Below are 18621 nucleotides of genomic sequence, written 5' to 3'. Positions count from 1 at the left end.
GGCACACTGTCAGTAAGCCAGGAAGGCCCCCTCCCCTGTGTTAATACTGTCTATTGTGAGCGTGTGCTGGGTGGACGGGGGCGAGCTTTGAGTTTGCTGTGGAACTATTTAGGGAAACTTTGTAACGGAAGGTGTGTGAAGGAAAGAATAATAATGAAAGCAAACAGAAATGAGATGTGCACGGCATCAATCAACAATAAAACAAACGTCAGACCTGCTTTATTGTCTGCATTCAATACTTGTTTATTAAAACCATTCCTCTCCACAAAGTGATTATGTGTACTCACTCACAGGCTACTATTGGCTTAATAGAAATCTGTCAATTAAGATAACAGAAATGTGGGTGACGATAAGAAAGATGAGGTTTAAAAAGACATTTCCTTTTGTTTCTACAGGTGGCCAGTGGACCACATAAAAAAGGAAGCAGCGGGCACTGAAGAGTGCAGACGAATGGATTCCATTTTAGAAAGGTGGATAAAGACATCATAGCCTCTCCTACACAGAGGACAGAGAGTCTGGCTCCAGTGATGGAAGAGGCATCCCCCCACGACCTCAGTACCACCAAAACACACATCTGCTCACCTGGACGGGCACCTGCAACCAGACAGCACTACATATTCTCATCAGTATTCTCCATCTGCACTCTATGAGGACACATTCGCTTATGATCACAAAGCGCTGCTCCCCACAGAGGCACCCATGAGAGCCCAAAGGTTGGAAAAGTTCTCCAATCTTAAGTGGTGTGAATGAGGACTATATATTTGATGCGTTTACACAGAGGTGGTTTTTCATCTTACAGCGCTCCCATTTTACACCAGCACCATAAAGACCAGGACATACATTTAACTGGGCGTGGAAAGGGAGATTGTTGGACTAGAGTCGGTACTCGGGCACCATGCAGTCCGATGACCTGTTCATCCGTAAGTTCCGCCGTCAGAACATGCGGCCACCTATCGCCACTGTCAACTTTGACCCCAAAAGGGAGGCGGGTGTAGTGGAGTGGCCGCCCAGGAGGGAGGCTGACGGAGAGGATGGAGACAGCCTCATTCCCAGCTGTGTGGCCGTGGGCCTGAGGTCTGTGGGCCGGGGCCACATTATGCAGAGGAGCAACAGCGATGTCACCCTGGGGGACTTGGACTCCTCTGGGAAGGCCGGGGGGAAAACAGCCCGGGCGGTCGGTGAGAAAGCGGGTACCGGCGCCCAGGGGGACTCGGGTATGCTGATACACAGGGAATACGGCAGCCTGTCCTCGCTGGAGAGACAGAGTCGAGCCGCGGAGCCGATTATCATCGACGACCAGGGGCCCCTCAGTCCAAACGCCCTTCGCTTCAAAGACCCTTTCCTGCTTTTGGGACTACAGGGTAACCCTCCGCAGCCTGATGGATTCTTTCGTGGACTGTCCCTTTCTGCGGGGGACTCCCCGAAACCCGCCAAGCCGCCCAAGCCCGAAGGTCTCAGTAAAAAGAGCAAACCTTCTCCCCCTCAGATCCCCCAACCGGGTCCGTATGACAACCTGGGAGGTGGGGCCTGGGTGAGGAACTTTGCCCACTACGACGTGCAGAGCATCCTGTTCGACCTGACCGATGCGGCCACCAACAGAGACAGCATCGGACGGAAGAAGAACATCACCTCCGGAGCTTCGGCGGCCTCCCAGCTGCGGCCCCTCTCCCAGGTCACCCCGTCCTCTCCTGCCCAGGGCGGGGGAGGCAACGGGGGCACCGCGGACGACCCCGAGCTGTCCCTAATGCTGGACGAAGGAGACGGTAATGACAACGAGCTCCTGCTATCATGCCCACATTTCCGTAACGAGACGGGGGGAGAAGAGCAGGTGGGTCTGGGGCGCTCCCAGGGCAGAAGGGGACCCCTGTCCCTGAGGACCCCCAACGACGCAGTGTCGGTCCTGGAGGAGCCCCGAGAGAGTCACATCCAACAGCAGGGCAAGAGCAACTACTTCATAGAACACGCGGATCTGGGAGCCCATTACTATCGCAAATATTTCTACATGAAAGGTAGGCCTATAATGTGGTTGTTATTTGTTAGGGAGAGGATATTGCAGTTAAGGAGTGAGTTTAAATGAAAATCTGACTTGCTCTATACCTAACTCACCTGACCCAGTGCAATACTCACCATTATGTAACTGTATTGTCATCACACCAGAACACCAGAATTTCTTCGGCATGGACGATCGCCTCGGTCCGGTGGCCATCAGTTTCCGTCGAGAGGAGAAAGAAGGATCCAGCGGAGCCCAGTACAATTATAGAATCATTTTCCGCACCACAGAGGTAAAAATCGGCCTATTTTTGTCTCTCCTCAAAGCTCTACACTCATGTTCAGTGTGCGTGTAAAAATCGATTGGACCCTGGGTGTGATGATGAATGTGAATGGTCTCCTCAGATGAAGACTCTGCGAGGTTCCATCATGGAGGAGTCAGTGCCTTCTGCCGCCCGTCACACCACCCCCAGAGGCCTGTCTCCCAAGAGGCTGCTGGAGTTCATCATGCCTGAGCTCAACCTGCACTGCCTTCGCCTAGCCTCCAACTCCCCCAAGGTCAGGGACACCCTCCTGAAGCTGGATGAACAGGGGGTGAGTAAGGCTGCTACGTGACTGCTGACTCTAGGGACCGCTGTGTGTGTGTATGTGTCAGAAAGCATTTTAGGGTAGTGACAAATAGTAGCAAGAATCTCTCTTAAAAAAAGGCAGATTGGAGTACTAAACAGAGAAGTGCTGTTTGTTGCCATTCTGATGTCTAAACCTGCTGTTCATAGTGATCGGTCAGGCGTGTTTAGATATGGAATTCCAATTATTTTATCTGCTTTACAGTATAGTGTATGTACAGTACATATACTGTACAGTAGATTTATGAATATATTCATATATTTGCAGTATGGATATATTCTTACCTCAATTACTTCTTGTAAATAAGATATACTGTATATAGACTATTGGACTCCGCAGCTTATTTTGTCTGGGGTTACTTTTTGAGATCTAACAGGTTGTGTGCTGTAAAAAGCATGGATATCCTTTCAGTCTGCATTGTCCTACTGTGCTGTGTAATTATTGACAGACAGAAATTGATTTGTGTTTCATCCATTATGTAATTTTTTTTTCCATTTATGATTCATCTGAAAGTGTTGTACTCAAGTTGTTCATTTTATCTGACGATTTGTATCCGCGGCCAAATTCGTCATTTTCTAAGAATGGCATAGTCGTTTCATAATTTTCCTATCACATGAATAGAAACTCCATTCTTATGAGCCTTTGCAGAAGCTGCTAACATTACAACCCACCACCTACACTGGATACAGCAGCCTTCAGATGTTAACTCCTTCAAAAATATAAAATAAAAGTCCTCAGCAGACTGAACTCCGGCATAAAAACTGCAGGGGATTATTTTGGCTAATGATATAATGTATCATGTTGTAGGTGTATAACATTTAATAGCCTTGTTGAGGAAAGGTAGCCGACCAGTAACCATGAGATCGCTGGTTCGATCCCCGGCACCGGACAAGAGTGACAAGAGGGTGATATTATTTGTATAACTAGTGGTGGCTAGTATTGCTACTGTGCCCACCGTCTCTACCATTGTGTCCTTGAGCAAGACACTTAATCCTAAACTGCTCCATGGGTGCCTGAGTGGCTGACCCTGCGCTCTGATCCCCTCTTAAGTGTGGTAGCTTGAGAGGGGATATGCGCAGAACGAATTTCGATGAACCTTGCGCAGATGACAAATAAAGAAGCTGAAACTCATAAGATGGGAAGTCTTGGATCAGAAAATGACACAAATATGCATATTTAACCGCGTCTGTCATTATCATTCTAAAAACTCTATAATTATCCCTCCATCGCATGCAGCTGAATTTCCAGCGGAAGGTTGGGGTGATGTACTGCCGCGCCGGGCAGAGCTCAGAGGAAGACATGTACAACAACGAGAGCTCGGGCCCGGCGTTTGAGGAGTTTCTGGATCTGCTCGGAGAGCGCGTTCGCCTGAAGGGTTGGGAGAAATACAGGGCTCAGCTGGATCACACGAGTGAGCTGAAAACACACACACACACACACACACACACACACACACACACACACACACACACACACACACACACACACACACACACACACACACACACACACACCACACCCAGATCTATTGGCTGGATCTCACCTTGTGGCAGCAGGACCACTATATCGAAAGGGCATCAGTGAAAGCCTAAGATAACATGGCTATCTAGCCACATGTAATCTGAGTAATGCCTGTGAAATAGCATAGTCACTGCTGATTATCTCAGAGCTGTTTTCCCTTCAGTGAGCAGCACAGTACAGCAAATGGGACATGTTTAACCCTGACTGTGTCGGTTCGGGAGTTTATTTCGGAGACGTTGTGACGTGTTTCTGTGTGTGTCTTTTTGCTTTGTGTAGCGGATTCAACGGGGACACATTCCCTCTACACGCGCTACCAGGACTATGAGATTATGTTTCACGTGTCTACTATGCTGCCCTACACAGCCAACAACACACAACAGGTAAAGTGAACCCAATACATTTCCAGAGAGATGCGACACATATGCCTTCTATTCCTTTGCCCTTGAAACATTTTTCCTAGTATCTCTGTATCTCTTGGAGTTCACAATTTCATGAATTTTCTCTAGTACATCAGCTCTATTCCTAAAGAGATTGCCTCGGCCTTGGTACAGCCTTTTTTATTGCCAATCTCTGTTCAGACTGTCATGCTTGGGTAAATGCCATAGAGAAAGGCTTCTGTGCTCCGCAACAAGCATGACATAAAAATCCTGCCCCCCTAGTGTTCACTCCCACCATGAAGGTATTCTCTGTCGCCGCTCAGGCAGCCGTCCTGTACAGATTATGACAGTCCATGGTTTAAGCCTGTTTGCTCTCACAAAGACATTAGACATGATATGCCAATATATATTAAAGGTTTAAATAAAACAAAACATGGCAGTCAGTGACAAAGCCATGAGAGACTTATTGTGTCTGCTGTTCGGTGGCTACAGCTTGGAATTTGGTAGTTTGATTTAAAACATTTAGCTTGTCTTATATTCTCTATTTATATATACCTGTATATATATTTTTTATCTATTTTCAGGTCCGGTCTTATCATTTATTTTAAAGTTAAAATGTTTAACAAGTCATTAAAAGGTTTCCTAATGCAAAAGCGATTAACTTGAAGTTAAGAGACTCTTGATATTATCCAGAATAACAACAGAAAGGCCAGGCTATTTTGAAGAATATGCCTTTTTTATTTATTTTTTTATTTTTAGGCAGTCAGCTCTACCTCAATGTTTATTAATCAGTTGAATTAATGTTTCAATTAATAATTTTAAAGTTTTGAGGGTTTTCTTTTCTAATTCTTTAAGAAACATGGCAACAGCTATTCCTCTGGGATCTGAATTGAGGAAGATGATAAAAAGCATGATAAAAACCATCAAAACAGACATTGGGAAGGATTTTTACCTGCTCTGCCATTGTAGGCGAATAAACATTCACCCATCTGTTGCTCTGTGGGTGCACCGGCAGTGAGACGGGTGTCGGTTTGTAGCGTTCTTTCTTCTGATTGGATACCACTTTTGGGATCCCCGAACAATTTAATTTGCCGATTACATGCAGAGCGGGTGACTGAGAGATCGGAGGTATGAAACGCGCACACTATATGATCACTGTATGAATATAGAGCGATTTAATACTTATATTAACCTAAATATATCGCTCACTTCACCTTTAATACATTTCTCTGTGTCTCTGTTTTGCTTCGTCAGTTGCTGAGGAAGCGACACATCGGTAACGACATTGTGACAATCGTGTTCCAGGAGCCAGGCGCCCTGCCCTTCACCCCAAAGTCCATCCGCTCCCATTTCCAACATGTCTTTATCATCATTCAGGTTCACGAGCCCTGCACCGACCACACCTATTACAGGTCTGACCTTATCCATTCTCTTACACTCTGTTCATAGCAGGCACACCTTTTCATCTCTCAGAAAGCCCTTTTGCCTCCTTTTGCAGTTGGATATTTCTTGAGACAATACATTGAGGGCTAGCCAGCCTATGTGCCATAGGAAATAGTGAACTGAAAATACAGTATGAAAAGATCTTGACATAAAAATAACAAAAATAATTATGAAAAATAAATATGATCATTCATTATATGCATGTAAATCAATATAGAGAGAAGTGATACTGCCACTTACTCTTTCACATGTCTATCTTACATCATAGTAGTTGTGGAGCAGCTCAAGCAGGGGAACACAACCCTTGCACCACTGCAACAACAGCAGTGTAAACATTTGTAATTCCAGAGAGAGGACTACACAATGAAACTCAAGCTGCTGAAAACAAGACACAGATGGAGTGTCTCTGTTGCAGCCTCTCCCTCTCTTAACACCGTCATTCCTCTTTGTTTCCCCTCTCGGTCTCCTCTCAGGGTGGCAGTGACACGCTCTAAAGACATGCCACTGTTTGGCCCGCTGTTCCCCACGGGCGCCCGCTTCCCTCGCTCGCCCGCCTTCAGAGACTTCCTGCTGGCCAAGGCGGTGAACGCTGAGAATGCGGCGGAGAAGTCGGAGAAGTTCCGCTCCATGGCCACGCGCACGAGGCAGGAATACCTGAGGGACCTGGCCGAGAACTACGTCACCACCACGCCCATCGACTCCTCCACCAAGTTCCCCCTGCTCTCCCTGGGAGGCAAACGCAAGGACAAGCTGAAGGGCGCCAAAGGGGCGGAGCTGCACAGCGCCGGGGCTCTGGTGTGGGCCGTCATGGTCAACAGCTGTAACGAGGGGGAAGCCGTGGTGGAGCACAGGCTGCCCTGTCTGCTGGGGGTGTCGGCCGAGTCGGTGGTGCTCATCGAGAGGTGCACGCGCAGGGTGGTGCTCAACTGCTCCTGTCGCGACGTCATCGGCTGGAAGGCGCTGACGGAGGCCAAGGAAGGCGGGCCCTGCCTGGATATCTTCTACGAGCGCGGGGAGTCGGTGTCAATCAGCCCCATGGAGAGCCAGGCGGAGGACATACGAGAGGTGGTGCAGAGGCTAGAGGTGAGTGATTGTTAAATCAAATTAAAACTTTATTTATATAGCACTTTTCATACACAGTGAAGGCAACACAAAGTGCTTTACAGAATAAAACAAAGAGAAAACAATACCAATCCTCCCCCCCCTCCCCCCCTCCCTCCCTCGACCCAATTCACACACAGAGCAACACATTACACTCAGAAATGAAAAACACTTTATACAACAGAACTTCATAAACAGTAAAAGTAAGTAAAAGCATGGATTAGTAGAACAGTAAAAACCGGCAGTGAACAGGGGTCAGTGTCCAGATACATTTTTTTGTTGTTGCAGTGGTTGGCCAAACGTGTAATTTTCAGAATAAAATTTCATCAACTTTTTCATCTGTACACAGCTGGTCACCCGGGGGTGTGAGGCTTTGGAGGTGACGCCGCTGCGTGACGGCGTTGGCCAGCCGGGCTTCCTGATGAACGAGGAGGGCTTTGTGACGGAGCTGCAGAGGTTCTGCTACGCCGAGAGCGGAGGCCTGCAGCTGTGGGCGCGCGTGGTGCGGCTGTGTGGCCACCCGCTGGTCCACCTCTGCCAAGAGGAGAGGACCAGGCTTCTCCGCACCGCGCACAAGATACACATCACCGTCATCCCGCCAGACGAGAACGGCAAGCCTCGCAGGTGGGTTCAGGCTGCGGATAGGGGGAGAAAATGTATTGATTATTTGAAATGAACTTTATTAGGCAGTGTTTTCAGCTGTACGCAGTGTACAGGTTATTGCCTAATAAGTTATTTTTAAAACCCGTGGTGTAGTGGGTAGAGCGCGTATAACATAGGCTCGGTCCTTGTTTCAACCTGTGGACCTTCTCTGCATGTCATCCCCCTTTCTCTCCCCACTTTCACTCTATAATAATAATAATAATAATAATAATAATAATAATAATAATAATAATAATAATAATAATAATAATAAACAAATAATTCACATGAGGTAAGAGAGAGAGATAGAGAGACAAAGAGAACTAACACGGCCACATTTTGGTCAACAGACACAGTGCGAGACATGATAAGGGGCCCATGGGTATAAAGCGTGCTCCAGTAAGTAAAGTCCCAGAGAGGGGGTGAGAGAGAGGATGACAGCAAATAAGATGGAGAGGGTTAGTTGGTCAGTTCAGAAAAAAACAGGAGAGGTTCCGCTCTGGGACCCACAGCCCCACTGCAAGTCAGTCAAGTGACTCCAGCTAGCTAACAACCAATCAATCCCCCTAATAATCTTTAACCACGCCGTCCGGCAGTGTCCCACTGTTACCAGCGCACTTTCCGTTCAGCTGAAGTTAGAGAAGGGCAGAAACAGCTGTGAACGGAATTGTTAACATAAATAAAAACCAAAATTTCTTTTACTGGACATCTTTAACTTTAGAGCAACATTTCAAAGCTGCCAGCAGAAACATCCTCATAGATAACACCCCTTTTATATGTAGGATTCAGTCCTCCTGAAATGCTTGTTCTGTTTTTAAACAAAGCACACAATTGTAACAAAGATGTCAGAATTCTCCAAAGGAAGCGGAGGCTCAGCGATTTCAAAAGGAACATAACAGAAGCTTATACAAATATAGCTCCCCATCTCGTCTTTGTTTTGGGCATCTAGAGATTAATTTATGACTCAGCAGCAGTGCAATATACAGCTGGGTGGAAAGGAGAGGCGTGATATTGTAACATTTTATTCTAACTGTGTTGCCTATGTCGTATGTTTGCTCTGATGTCCTGCAGAAGTTTCTCTGAGCTGTACCAGAAAGCCATTAAGGATGCCGAGTGCAAGCCCGGCGAGGATCAGTCCGGAGAGGCCTGGGTGCTGGACGAGAGGGAAGAAGAAACGGAGGAGGAGGAGGAAGAGGAGGAGGAGGAGGAGGACAAGAAAGAGGAGAAGGAGGAGGAGAAGCTAAAGGCGTCTGGGGTGGATCAACCGGACCTAGTGGAGGTGCAGGTGGAGGCCAAAGAGGGACAAGGGCAATCGGGCAATCACGGCTCTCTCCTCCTCCTCTCGCCACCCGGCTTACCGTTACTACGGGCGACCTCTCTGCAGGACCAACCGGCCAATCAGAGCCCGGACGCCGGCAACGCCTCGCAGCAGCTCACACGCAGTTGCTCTTTGGAGAGACCATCCTACACAGACACGTGTGATAATGGGTGAGTGTGTCATTCAAGTTCACAGATGATTTGTTGGTTCTTTGAGGGAGGCACTATAGAGGAAGTAATGATGATGATAATAAAAGAGCAACAGAAACAAGAAGAAAGGATGCTTTGTGAGACGTTAAAATCTTAGTTATATCTACTGGAAGACCCAAAGTGAAAGAGCTCTTAAATCATCCGACTTGGCTGAAAATATCCTAAAAACTGAGGCTGACTCATCACTATCTAATCTTAGTCAGTGCGTCACCCTTCCTGCAAAGGACAAGGTGCAGAGAAAGGACACGAATCAACTGTGTCAGTGTGCGTCGCTTAACTAAGCGCAAAAGCTTTTAAAATGATGTATCACGTACAACATTCACTTAAAAGTTCCTTTTTAAGGTTTCAATGCCCTTTGTAAACTAAAGACAGGCAGTTTGATGGATCCAGGGTATGAAGGGTTGATGGATCTTCACCTCTTCAGAGGTAAACATTCAAATGACAAATTTAAGTTTCTTTTCTTTTGCAGACCAAAATGATTGCCAAGTAAATGACAACAAGAAATGTATTTTTTATTTTATAATCTCCACTTTCATCACCCTCTTGAGTAGTTAAATAAGCTCCAAGTATTCATTTCCAATGAGAGAGATAAACGTACAATCAGCCAGACACGCATCTGCCAGACAAATTATTTTGAAACCTACTGGTTGGTTTCTGTAGAGAAAAATCTAACCAAAAAACAACAGCTTGAAGATGAAAATGTGCAGAGAGGAAATACTCACGAGGGACAAAATAGAACTCTGCTGCCAGTGCCCACCAAAATTAATTCTACTGCTTTTTATGATCATGCATTGAACAGAGCTGAATGATTGAACCGAAACCGCATCAGATATGATCTTTTTTGATGGATCACTTTGTGAATGCAGGATAACAAAAAAAACATAATTCCGGGCCAAATCCATCCAGGAGATTACTTTCTCTAAGTGCTCCAGTTTCTGTTATGACCTCTGGATGAGGATAAAAAAAAATATGTCACGAAGCATCAACAGCAGATTTGTTTTGTGTGCCCCGCTCCATCTCTCCATATCTCTATCTCTCTATCTATCCCTCCTTCTTGGCACGGACAGGCACGTGTACGATAACGTGGGTCTGAAAGGGGTGCACCACATTTACGAGAACATCGGCGAGCTGAGAGACGCCACACCTGATCTGATCCTGGCCGTCAAACCCAAGCTTCCCCTGGAGGATGAACAGGTGACAGGACTGAGACCGAAGTACATCTGACCTATTTCTAACCCCCCATCCCTCCATCCCACTCGTTTGTTGACATTGTCGTTTCCTTCTCTTTCTCCGTCTCTCTCCATCTTCAGTTCACGGCGGCAGACTTTGGCGACGACAAGGCTACAGCGAGCGACTCGTCTTCCCGGCTCTCGTGTGTAGACCGCGCCGAGAGAAATTCACGGGCCCTAAGTCTTCATAACTCCATCACCAAAAGTAAGTGGTTCATGGAATCATCAGTCTGTTGTAAAATGCGTTTTTATTTTATTCTGCTTAATTGTGAACAAATTTTAAAAAGAAATTGTGTTTTTTTTTGTTTTTTTTATGTAACACATTTCTTCATTCATTCATTCATTCAATCAATCATTATTCCTGCTAATTTTTAGATTGATTTCATATTTATAATATTTATTTTATATTTATAATCCTGTTAATAAAATAATTGACACTAGCATGTATGATAAAACAAATAAAGGAGGGGGGGGTTAATTAGGAGACAAAAAGCCCACGGAGGTAGTCTGACCCTGATCATCCACTGAAAACAAAGCTCCCCTCTTTCAGACACAACAGCTGACACGACTGCTCGAATGATGCCAGAACAGGACAATACACATGTTTGCAAATCATCTCGACCTGATTTGAGCCCGCAAATTCCTCTTTTCCCGATTTTCTTTCGGCCTTTAACCCCTCTCTTCATTATCCCCACTGCATATCCTTTGTCCCTCGTCTTTCCTGCACGCTGCCCCCCTGTCCCGCTAATCTAATATCACCCCTGCTCTGCTGCCACCCCCTGCCAGGGAGGGGATAAAAGGGGGACAGATGGGTAGTGGGAGGGGTGGAGTTTTTTAGGAACCTCACGAATCAAGCAGCCCCTCTTACACCATCTGCTGTGCCTCCGCCGAGACTACGACACTCATCATTTAAGCGCCCTATAAGAGCACACTTGCTCATCCCCCTCATCAGATTCTTCCGATTTATTTTTGGGGGGTGGCTTCCAAAAGCATCTGATTGTTTTCCATTACGTTCTCTTACACCAAGTCTGCATGTCATTAAAATGTTGCAAGTTTTTTGAAATTCAAGACCTTGATAGATGTTTAAAATGAGCACCTATAGCAACTTGAATTTAGATTTTTAAATGGTTAAGTGCACTAATCAACCGAAAATGATGTTTAGTTCATTGTCTTACCTCTTAACTTTCATCTACTTTAATTAAGTTGTATGCTGCTATAAGATCCATCCTATGGTGTAAAAATAATTTACAAGGTCAAAAACCATGATTCAGTGAAACCCGCAGGCATACTACATATACATCATAACACTTCCTCCTTGTCCATCCATTCTCTACCCCTGAATCTGACCAGCTCTAACACAGCAGCATCCCCCAGTGGTGGCTCTTTGTTACTGTGGAACAGCTGCTCAAATGTCTGCAGTCCCATTCTCCTGCTGTATTTCTCCCCCTGGCTGTACTATATTTGCTGAAATGTGTCTCATTCTCGACCTCTCTCTCTCAGTTCTGTCAGAGACGACTGAGTCAACAGAGGAGGAGTGGCAGTCCATCGCTGACCTGGCCACAGCCTGCCGCAGCATCCTGGAGGCTTTGTCACGAGAGGGTGAGGAACTATTTATACATGCCCACCTCACTGACTTACTGTGTTAAAAATAATATAAAAAATGTACTGTTTGGCATTTACACATATAAGACCATTAGGATGTTGACACCCCTGGCTGTATACCTTGGCTGTTTCTCATAGCTGGGACACATTTGTTCCAAATAAGTGCAACCTAATGATACAGCATGCAGGGATATTTAAGACAATAGGGTGCTTCCAGCTTTGTGGCAACAGAATGGGAAATACCCTTACCTGTCCTGTTTTAACCTGTACACAGGCAATAAGGTTTTGTTTTGCACAGATTGAGCTCCGACCTCAACCCTCAACCCCATCCAATATCTTTGTGATGAACTGGATCACCGACTGCAAACTGGGGCCTTATTGCCTAACATCCAAAACCATAGTTTCTTGTGGAAATTCTTTCTAGAAGACTGGCAGGCTTTTATAGCTATTATATTGGGTTTGGAGGGAGATGTTAAGCGATCCCATATACATGTCATGGTAAATGTGAATCATACGGTTGGCCATATGATATATTAAAAGAAAACAAACGGATGTGACTGCAATGGCTGTGCACTGTACATGTATATGAACAACAGTTGCTTTAGGAAGAATATACAGTAAATGAATCCATGCTCCATGCTGAGTGAAAGTATATCACCCACCTTTATCTCTTCTTTTGATTATTGTGTGTAGCTGTTTGAAATTGTTATAATGACAATGATGTCTCTTACCACAGACCGTAAAGCCAGTGACTCCTCCCAAGCAGGCGCAGACCAGACAGACGGCAAGCTGAGGGACTCCAAAGATAGGTGGGTTGTTATGCAGTACATAACGGGTGAAGCAGACAGTTCAATATCTCTGTAGTTAGTCTCCCTTTCCTTTTTGCCTGGATCATTGCACACATCCCTTTTCCTCAACTCCACTTCTTTATTCTTCCTCAATTATTTAGACTTTATCGGCTACATCCAACTGTTTCAGTCTATGCGGCGGCTTCTCTTCCCCATAAAGAGAGTCCTAGTGCTGACTCAGTAATGTATTTATGGGTGCACACACAAACACACACACACACACACACACACACACACACACACACACATACATTCCTATTTTGCCAAAAGTGGACTATCAGTCTAAATTTACCGAATGGGGACCTCTATTTCTGGTTATTTAAAAAATACAAAAACACAATAGAAATGATACTTTTAAGGTCTTTTGTCAGAATGTTACTCTAAATGTGCTTTATAATTTCATTAAAGAAGTTGCCAAGGGCCAAGACTTGAATCTAATATTTCCTGTGCACATAACACACACACAGACACACACTCAAACTCATACAAACAGCATCATTGAATCACTGTCATAGTCTTTTATACTTTCTCCTTGCATTTCTCCTCCATGCTGTGTCTGAACATACGAAAGTCTACAGAATGTTAGGCCAACCTCAAAACTGAAAATAAGTCAATAGAGGGGAAAAAAGCAAACACCATTGTAGAGCTTTTTTTCGGTTCTGTATAAATTTACAGGCACAGTTTAAGTCCGCCCACATACTGTAGAGGTCAGCAGTGCTCACTTCACTGTTAGATTCGGCTGCAGCCAGCATGTAAAATGCTAAAAGATATAGTGCAGTATATGGAGTATGCTGTGCTACTTCATCAATGCTTCCCGATATGAGTTTGTGATGAGCTGAATAAAAGGCATACATTTGGGTTAATTTGGAGACCACTATTAAAAGGAAACTGCCAACCTCTTTCAAGAAAATGATGCCCTCAAGTATGTAGTACTCAAGTACTCAGTATGTAGCACCTTTGGATAACTCGCTCAAACACCAACCAAAAAGATAAAATAAACAGCCATTGACACACTTAAAATATACAGTACTAGACCCAAATCATTCACGACAGTGCAGTCTTGTTTCAGTTCATTAGGAGAGTGCTTTTGTCTTGCTCTGTAGGGCGTATGTATGTATATGTATGACTGCAGTCAGATGAAATGCACTGTGGGATGACTCTTCTCGCCCAGAATGCTTCTTCTTGGCAGACATAGATATTACTGCAAATTGATCTCTGAGTATCACAGGTTTAATTGAAGGCAGCGTGGACGGCTGTCACAGTGTCACCACATGAGATGATTGTGCTATAAAATACAAGAAATATTAGAAAAAAAGTTGCTACCTTGCTTAAAAGACATTCATCTTGTTGAATTGTATTGCTAAGAAAGCTTAAACTATTTGAATACTTTTGAACGTGTTTTTTCTGTATTTGCTATTGACGAAGCGTCACTGCATATCTTTGTTGCAGTGACTCTCCAGGCCTCCTAGAAGAGAAAGTATCGCAGCTGGAAGCCATGCTGAAGAGGCTGCAGGATGACCTGCAAAAGGTGCTTTGACTTTCATGAATGTTTTCCCTCTGTATTAATATTTTCAGTGAGCTCCACTGGAGATTCAGCAGGTAGGGGATGGCATTCAAATTGTTCAGCTTCTGTCGCTGGAGGGAGAGGATTTGTGTTTGTGTCTGATGCTGTCCTTTGTTTTCTTCTCCTGTGCATCTGAACCAGTTCAAGTCACAGTGGACTCACTGCAGAAGCATTAAATATGAAAACACTCATTTATTTATTTATAATTCTGTTGTAAATTTGTACAATAACTTTTTTTTAAATACGGAACTAGCAAGCAGACAATGTATATATGACAACTCCTTTAATGCCGTTATCAAAAGATGATTCTGTGTTGCTTTGTTTGTATTTCATGTAGACATCCAAGAATACGGTATGTCAGGAACTCGAAAGCTTATTCTCGAGCTGGCAAAGAGCTGCTTGACAAAAAAAACTATTCTCAACACAATGTCTTTGTTTCCGAGGATTTCAACAAGTCAAAAGTGTATGTGTCTCTGTATGTGCACATATTATATAAAACATATTCCTCCCAATTAAATGAAGAGTTTTCTATTTATTTTTCATGGCTGATTTTCTAGTCAAGCAAACCGTTACTGTCTGAATAAGAATAATTCACTGATTCATGGATTAGTTGATGAACAGAAAATTAATCAACAATCATTTCCCATAATTTCTCAATCTTTTATGTCATTTAGGAAGCCAAAAACTCTGTATAAAACGTATTGAATGTGAAGATCTACATATTTCCTCTGTTTTATTCGAATATGAAATCAAATAATATAAAGGATTTAGTCAATTCAATATTTGGGTTTTGGACTGTTGGTCGGACTTGAGAAACAATCATCAGTTTTTTAAGCAATGAAATGAATCACTGCAGCTACAGTATATACCGATTATAGGTGACTAGTTCCTTACTCAGTCAGACCAGCAGGCTAAAACCCCCCAAAGCACTGAACCGACTATAATTTAGAATCTGAACTGCTCTTCTAATTTTTCTACCAAAGAAATGCTCAGTCCAGGGACTAATTGTCTCTTTTTTTTCCCTCACTGCAGTGAGATGTGCTTCTCTACGCTGTCTGTGTTGTTTTATTTCAAGCTCTGTGTTTATGTGTGCCCACTAGTTGCCTTAAAGCCACCGCTGTACAACCTGTCGCTCCCCCACTCCCGTGCCTGCCCACAGCGATCTGAGCGACGGCTTGTGTTTTGTTGTGTGCCGATGTCTTTCAGGAGAAGGAGGACAAGGCGGTGCTGCAGGCCGAGGTGCAGAGCCTCCGGCAGAACAACCAGCGGCTGCAGGAGGAGTCGCAGAGCACGGTGGCTCGCCTCATCAAAGTCACCGAGCTGCTGTGCAACGTCAACAAGCCCTGTTAGCTTCCACCGCCTATAGCCGCACGCACGCAAGCACGCACGGGGGACTCACACATGTACTAATCAGCCGCAAGAATGCAAACCGTACAACCAACGCTCTTGTTCGTCAGTTTACCCCATTGTCTATTTGCTTTTTTTTAAAAAGCAGACATTCACACCTTCACCCACCCTCTTCAATCTGTGTATTACCACAGTTTCAATCCTGAAATCCTGGAACCTGCCTGTCGGTGAGGGAGTATGCAAATCAAGTCATAAAAAAAGAGAGAAAAACAAGTGACATTTTCAACATCCTATGACCTTCATGGACTGACCAATGTGCAGCTCTAGATATGTGCTGTGCCAGAGTGCTTCTCTCTCGGTGTGTATGATACGGTGTGTGTGTGGGCGTCTGTATGTGTGCATCCCTTACTGTACCTTGCTTCAAATACTTGACAAGTTGGCCTGAATAGCACTTGCATAAAAAGTGGCAAATAAGACTGAGATACACTGTATAGCATGTTTGGTGGAGTCTAATCTGAAATGACCAAAAGTGTATATATATATCACCAATAATATATGTGAACAGTAGTATTGCTATCCTCTCTGCCAGACATGTACAGTATAGTTGCAATGTTTGAGTGTGGTTCTGCCTGGCACTGGCATGTGGAAGGACTTGAACTCATAACACAATAGGAAAAAAAAGTGACAATGACCAGTCTTTAGGCAGCCTTCAAAACATGTAATGATGCTCACTGGCCTCAGAGCGAGGTCTGTTACATAAGGACATCATTCTCTGCCCTCTTTTCTTCTCAGTACTGTATTTAACTAATTCTGGAGTTTTTAGAGAGAGGCACTTTAAAAAAACAAAAAACAGAACAACCCATAATAAATGTAAAGGGACGTAAACTGGAAATGTCCCAGAAAATGAACTGAGCATGCTTGTTCCTCCTGGAAGTTTGTGTGAAAACAGTAGTAAATGGATACTGAAAAGGGTTATACCTCTCCTGAAGACACAGACAATGGCAGGAAAGAGCTGATCCAGCTTCCTTCCATGATTGCCTGTAGCCGTTTCTCTTCTAACCTCACTATTGTAGCAGCCGTACTGTAGAAGATCTCCTCCTGCTGGCCTGAACCACACAATGCCAAAAGGCAGCTTTTTATCTTCAGCTGGCAAAAATAGCTTGATTGAATAAAACACCTTGAACTAATAGTGACGTACAGCATATTGTATTAGAAATACGTTTTTGTGTCTACACATCAATTATTTTGGGGTAATCGTTTAGTATGGCTTCTGATAGGTGGTAGTAGGGGTAAGGAAAATAGGTGAAATCGTACCATTCCACCCTGCTGTGTGTTTGTGTGTGTTTGTGTGTTGTTCTTGCACTTTTTTTTTTGTTGTTTAAATCGGGGGTCCCAATCAGCACTGGATGGGGTAGTTACCGTACTTTATTTAGCCTGCCCAGGTTGTCTTGCTCAACAGAATAAGGTGGATATGATCTCATGATGACCCCCCACCCCCCCCTCCCCCCCCGACACCGCCTTACCTCACCTTTTTGTGTCCACTGCTGACGGCGCCAATAACAAAGGAGCGTTGAGAGGAGCTGGACTGCTCCTCAGTGCCAACAAGAGAATAAACCAATCCAGGCAGCTCTCCTGAATCTTGCTGAAATCAAACAGAACTGACTCAACTCACAAACTAAAAAAAAAACTCCAACCAAAAACCCTAAACTCCGATGAAAAAGGGATGCCAAACGTTCGCCAGTCACTCAGACTCTCTTGTTTTTGTTGTACAAACTTCCTCTTGTAATTTTATTTTAGAGTCACTGTGAATACCTGGTACCAGCATATTAAAATACAGTATATACAGATTAAATTATGATCTAAACTTTTACCAGTATGTGAAGATACTGTATGTACAGCTGAAGTGTTCCATGTTACTTAGTGCATTGGGGTTGTGTAAGCCCTGCTTTTTTGCAGGATGATTATGCAGACAGGTGTTAATCGTGGCCACGCGGCCGGGCTCTCCTGTACATGCTGAGGCCTCGTGATTGAACGGGGGAGACAAGTGGTGTGAGAAGACCTGTTTTACTGTGTCTTGTATAGTTATTTAGATTGTAGGAGGTTGGTCAAGCATGAGAATGTGCCAAGCAACTTCCAAGCTCCCCTCTGTATGTGTGTATGTATAAAAATGTAACTTATTAATCATGCAAATGTGGATTTTCTTGTAGCTGTTTAAACTGGGCGGAAGATTTGAGGAAAAAAAATTGAAACAGGGCAAAAAGGGAAGGCCGGTATGGTTATACAAATTAGACTTTCTTTTCTAGAATACCAACAACTATGATATGACATGACAAAATACTATCTTCATATAGTGTGACTATGGTTCTTATTATCATTTTAGTATTGAGCTATTTCAGCTACAGCTCTTTCATGTTTAATAAGAAGGTCTTAAAACACCATTAGGTACGCCTTACTGAGTGAAACTCTTCATTCTGAATAGATGGTCAAACTGGTCACATACCAGGTGTTATGTGAAGGCTAATTTCTCTGACTTTGTGCCTATACCTGAAAATGTATTGTATATTGACCCAGCATAGTGACCTCAGTTTCTTTGTCTTTGGTTGCACTTACTGAGGTTTCTTTAGCGGCAGATGAAGGATTTTTAAGAGACCGTCACAATATCTGGCCTTTGATCCTGCTGAGCAAGGAAAAGTCCTCAAGTAACACATGATCCTAGAAAGAGCAGATGATAATAGTAATAATGAATGTGTGTTGTTGGTCTGAAGAATCACTGACGCTCAATGATTACACCACCGATTGTTTAA

General features: G+C 44.2%; 1 protein-coding gene across 1 annotated transcript; it reads left to right on the top strand.

Moving 5' to 3' along the window:
- Positions 1 to 453: 453 nt before the first annotated feature.
- Positions 454 to 14443, top strand: sipa1 (signal-induced proliferation-associated 1; the record flags this gene model as incomplete). The annotated part of the gene is made up of 14 exons (XM_080041519.1): positions 454 to 2009; positions 2158 to 2282; positions 2395 to 2583; positions 3853 to 4027; positions 4414 to 4517; positions 5769 to 5926; positions 6431 to 7040; positions 7408 to 7682; positions 8772 to 9188; positions 10295 to 10421; positions 10538 to 10661; positions 11957 to 12055; positions 12795 to 12867; positions 14356 to 14443. The coding sequence occupies exons 1-14, from the start codon at positions 896 to 898 to the stop codon at positions 14441 to 14443; spliced, it is 3678 nt and encodes a 1225-aa protein (XP_079897645.1). The 5' UTR covers positions 454 to 895.
- Positions 14444 to 18621: the final 4178 nt, after the last annotated feature.

The sequence above is a fragment of the Ammodytes marinus genome (genome assembly GCF_949987685.1).
Source record: "Ammodytes marinus genome assembly, chromosome: 14".
Lineage (NCBI taxonomy): Eukaryota > Metazoa > Chordata > Actinopteri > Uranoscopiformes > Ammodytidae > Ammodytes > Ammodytes marinus.
This window is presented reverse-complemented; position numbering and strand designations above follow the sequence as displayed.